The sequence below is a fragment of the Labrus mixtus genome, unplaced genomic scaffold (genome assembly GCF_963584025.1).
Source record: "Labrus mixtus unplaced genomic scaffold, fLabMix1.1 SCAFFOLD_130, whole genome shotgun sequence".
Taxonomy (NCBI): domain Eukaryota; kingdom Metazoa; phylum Chordata; class Actinopteri; order Labriformes; family Labridae; genus Labrus; species Labrus mixtus.
Genome location: NW_026870157.1, coordinates 90,127 through 95,000, shown reverse-complemented (window position 1 = coordinate 95,000; position 4,874 = coordinate 90,127). Strand labels below are relative to the sequence as shown.

At 37.5% G+C, this 4,874-nt stretch overlaps 1 protein-coding gene across 1 annotated transcript in view; it reads right to left on the bottom strand.

Moving 5' to 3' along the window:
• The window catches only part of LOC132964701 (neuropeptide Y receptor type 2-like), a 1,543-nt gene extending 281 nt beyond the window's left edge, over positions 1–1,262 (bottom strand). The window contains exon 1 of the mRNA XM_061033659.1: positions 334–1,262. Within this exon, the coding sequence (XP_060889642.1) occupies positions 334–504 (171 nt within the window). The 5' untranslated portion in view covers positions 505–1,262. The remainder of the gene's footprint in view (positions 1–333) is intronic.
• Positions 1,263–4,874: the final 3,612 nt, after the last annotated feature.

Below are 4,874 nucleotides of genomic sequence, written 5' to 3'. Positions count from 1 at the left end.
AGTTGGGGGTTCAGGGCCTCAACAGTACTTGGGAAGTGATCTGGTATCTCTCCAGACCAACCGAGTGCAGGCTGAATAAGACATTTATACTTTGTACTTGAAGTGATGTGAACTGTAGAGGTCCACTGTGGAGATTACGTTAAAACGTTTTATAGTTCCCTGCAGAGATTGAGATTTTCTTTTGTTCACACAGAAACATTAAACTGTCGTGCAAAAGTTAAAAAACATCTTACTGTACAGAAGAGAGTCAGACATGACTAATCAATCATCCCAGATCTGACTTTCATACTGGTTTCCAGTCTCTTTCTTTAGCTCCCGTCTGGATATATCTACCTGAACACTCAGCAGTTTAATGGGGTCCTCTGGAAAATCCACCCCCTCATACACCAACGTAGGCAATGCTGGCGGATCTGCACCGGCTATCTGTTCGAAGTCCTGGTACACAAGTTTTCCGGGGTCATCATCGGGTAGGAAGTCGTCCCGTGTGGCGTTGAGTGCCTCCATGTCCGTTCATAAGTGTCCAGCTATCACGAGCATTTTACTGAAGGATGCACACACAGCCTGTGGGACAACAGAGAAACATGGACATAAACGATAACAGCACAGACAGGGTGCAGTCCTCCTCAGGGCCTCTAGGGGGCTTTATCCCTCTCAGTGGTGTTTTCTTAAATGTCTGATTAGGAAAGCCCGTCTTTAGCGATAAGTTACCGTATAATTCGATGTGTACGACACACTTCAAGTCCTATTTTTTCTTCTCAAAGTTGGCAGCATCCGTTCTACTGGTGTGACCAAAATACCAGTATAAAATACTGAGGCACAAACCGTCATCACCACAACAACAGCCTCCACCTTTACCCCTCGTTGTGTATTGCAAGCTGTGCTGGGAAATACAGTGACGCTGACCTCCGTCATGAGGTCATAATGGTTAATTTAAATCAAAGTGTGGTATACTGTTCAGTAAATAAAGCTTGTGGAGTCCTGGTTTAATGAAACACTCATCAGTTTAAGACAACAGGTGAACAGAGTCTGTAACATCACATCTTTCCCTGCAGGCTGTAGCTAGTAGGAGTGCAAACGCCACAAAGTGAAAACAGACGCTACTAACGTTTTTTAATTCAATGTCTAAACTTTGTGTTGAAACCTTCTTCTTAGAAAGGAAAACAAAACACTGAATAAAGCAAATTACAATATAAAAAGGGAGAAACTTGGTCTGTTTGCAGAAATATATAATTTTTTAGACTCGACTTTTTTGCCCTTCTGGCGAGTTCCACATTTAAGGAGCCGCCATCCTCCTCCCAAACAGACTGTTAAAGCGCCCCGGAGAGCAAAGTGCATCCTTAGACCTGGTGATGTGGAACAGCAGATGGTGGTTGCACTGGGCAGCTCCCTTAAATATTCATACAGGAACTTGAAGAAAACCTTTTATGAACTCGGCTTTATTCAAACCACGCTGCCAGATTTCAAGTCTGAGAAGGTAACAGAACTATCGCTGTACTTTGTCTTTTTCACATCATGATATGTTCTATTTAAAGCTTGTGTGGAACTTTAGCTCTCTGGAAATTAAAAATGCAAACAAGGAAGTTCAAAAAGATGATTTAATAAAGGAGAAATAAGTTACAGGTTTTTTCCTGAGTTTTGTAAAACACACACATATACCTGTTTATGATACTTTAAGGGGATACCTGTTTCTCCGTGCACTTGTGGGCCCAAGCCTCTTTGTCAACTGGAATACTTCAGAAACCGAATCACTTTGTCAACACTAACATTACATCTTATTAAAATAAGATATGCCATGCTTATATGTTAATAAAGACAACTTTACTCCAAGTGGCCAGCCTTGGTACTGCAGCATAAATCCTCTGTAGCTGGAGAAACACCATATACAGCAGTGGTACAAATAAAGATCTGTTGAACTGGTTTGCCTGAGCAGCCATGAAGGAACAATCATTCCCCACAGAGACTTCTGATGATTACTGTTATAATCTCTTCAACATTTAGCTTTTAAGACCGACAATCAAAACTGATTCTCAGAGTCTCTGATCTTGTCTGGAAACAGATAATCTTTATGCTATTACTAACCGGTCACAGCAACAACAACAACAACAACAACCTTTATATTTTCATTATTTTGTCCCTAAATACTCCAAACGCACTGGCTTTGTAATCCCTTCCCATGTCTTTTTGTTGGCTTTAAGAGCCGGACATGCTCCCAACGTCTTGTCTCCAAAGGACTGAGTTAGTAATTAACAACAGGATGCTGGGTTCATGTTCTTTCACAGTCCTACTTCCTGTAAAAAAAACAAAAAACACAGTTTATAAATTCCAATTTAAGCTGCAAAGAAAGCAGAACATACAAATCTTCAAGTGTAAATCTATTTGCAAATGTTCTTTAAACTATTTTTCAATAATCTTTATAATCCCCTTTTCATAAAAACTGCGACACATTATTAAAATACACTTTGATACACACAGCAACGGGGGAGCAACTTTTCATCAAAGTCAAAAAAGGTGTCAACCGAGAAGCAACAACTTCATCCCACTATTCTGAGTATCTGTTTCAGCTTTACATTAAAGACTCTAAAATTCACAGTGGCACACATGTTGTAGTTTCTCAACACACACACACACACACACACACACACACACACACACACACACACACACACACACACACACACATACACACACTGCTATGACCTGTCAGTTTAACATCTCCTTATCGGAGGAGGTCAGTCTTTGGGGGAAACTTTAACATACACAAACTCTGATGTCCGTGCAGGTATACTGCCATAGAAACAAACACACGTCTTTATGAACTCACCTGAGAATAAACACAAACACACACACACAATGCAGTGAGCTGCTTCAAAGAGCATGTTGCCTGAGGGTGTTCAGCTCCCTCCTGCTCTCGCTGACAGGAGCAGCGCGACTCTGACTCACACTCGCTACGAGACACATGCTGCAGTCAGACTCATCTCACACCAGGTCTGAGGTTTTATTATCTTACAGAACCGACTGTCACAGGGAGGTGGAAGGTCAGGGATGGACACAGACTCATGTTCCTGAAGAATTCTTTTAAATTAAAACTATAAGCAGAATAAATCAAACTCTTTGACACAACAGGTTCAAGTGGGAGCCTGACATAGAAATGATCACTCAGATGTTTACAGAGAGAAAAAGCTGCTTTAGGTTCCCAGAAAAAGACCAATCACCCCAAACCTAAAATAAACTCAAGTCAGATGTTCAGGACATAAAGAAGAGTATCAGAGAATCTATAATAGATGTTCATGACATAAAGAAGAGTATCAGAGAATCTATAATAGATGTTCATGACATAAAGAAGAGTATCATCAGAGAATCTATAATAGATGTTCATGACATAAAGAAGAGTATCATCAGAGAATCTATAATAGATGTTCAGGACATAAAGAAGAGTATCAGAGAATCTATAATAGATGTTCAGGACATAAAGAAGAGTATCATCAGAGAATCTATAATAGATGTTCAGGACATAAAGAAGAGTATCATCAGAGAATCTATAATAGATGTTCAGGACATAAAGAAGAGTATCATCAGAGAATCTATAATAGATGTTCAGGACATAAAGAAGAGTATCATCAGAGAATCTATAATAGATGTTCATGACATAAAGAAGAGAATCATCAGAGAATCTATAATAGATGTTCAGGACATAAAGAAGAGTATCAGAGAATCTTTAATAGATGTTCAGGACATAAAGAAGAGTATCATCAGAGAATCTATAATAGATGTTCATGACATAAAGAAGAGAATCATCAGAGAATCTATAATAGATGTTCATGACATAAAGAAGAGTATCAGAGAATCTATAATAGATGTTCAGGACATAAAGAAGAGAATCATCAGAGAATCTATAATAGATGTTCAGGACATAAAGAAGAGTATCAGAGAATCTATAATAGATGTTCATGACATAAAGAAGAGTATCAGAGAATCTATAATAGATGTTCAGGACATAAAGAAGAGTATCAGAGAATCTATAATAGATGTTCATGACATAAAGAAGAGTATCAGAGAATCTATAATAGATGTTCAGGACATAAAGAAGAGTATCAGAGAATCTATAATAGATGTTCATGACATAAAGAAGAGTATCATCAGAGAATCTATAATAGATGTTCATGACATAAAGAAGAGTATCATCAGAGAATCTATAATAGATGTTCAGGACATAAAGAAGAGTATCAGAGAATCTATAATAGATGTTCAGGACATAAAGAAGAGTATCATCAGAGAATCTATAATAGATGTTCAGGACATAAAGAAGAGTATCATCAGAGAATCTATAATAGATGTTCAGGACATAAAGAAGAGTATCAGAGAATCTTTAATAGATGTTCAGGACATAAAGAAGAGTATCATCAGAGAATCTATAATAGATGTTCATGACATAAAGAAGAGTATCATCAGAGAATCTATAATAGATGTTCAGGACATAAAGAAGAGTATCATCAGAGAATCTATAATAGATGTTCAGGACATAAAGAAGAGTATCAGAGAATCTATAATAGATGTTCAGGACATAAAGAAGAGTATCATCAGAGAATCTATAATAGATGTTCAGGACATAAAGAAGAGTATCATCAGAGAATCTATAATAGATGTTCATGACATAAAGAAGAGAATCAGACAATCTATAATAGATGTTCAGGACATAAAGAAGAGTATCAGAGAATCTTTAATAGATGTTCAGGACATAAAGAAGAGTATCATCAGAGAATCTATAATAGATGTTCAGGACATAAAGAAGAGTATCAGAGAATCTATAATAGATGTTCAGGACATAAAGAAGAGTATCAGAGAATCTATAATAGATGTTCATGACATAAAGAAGA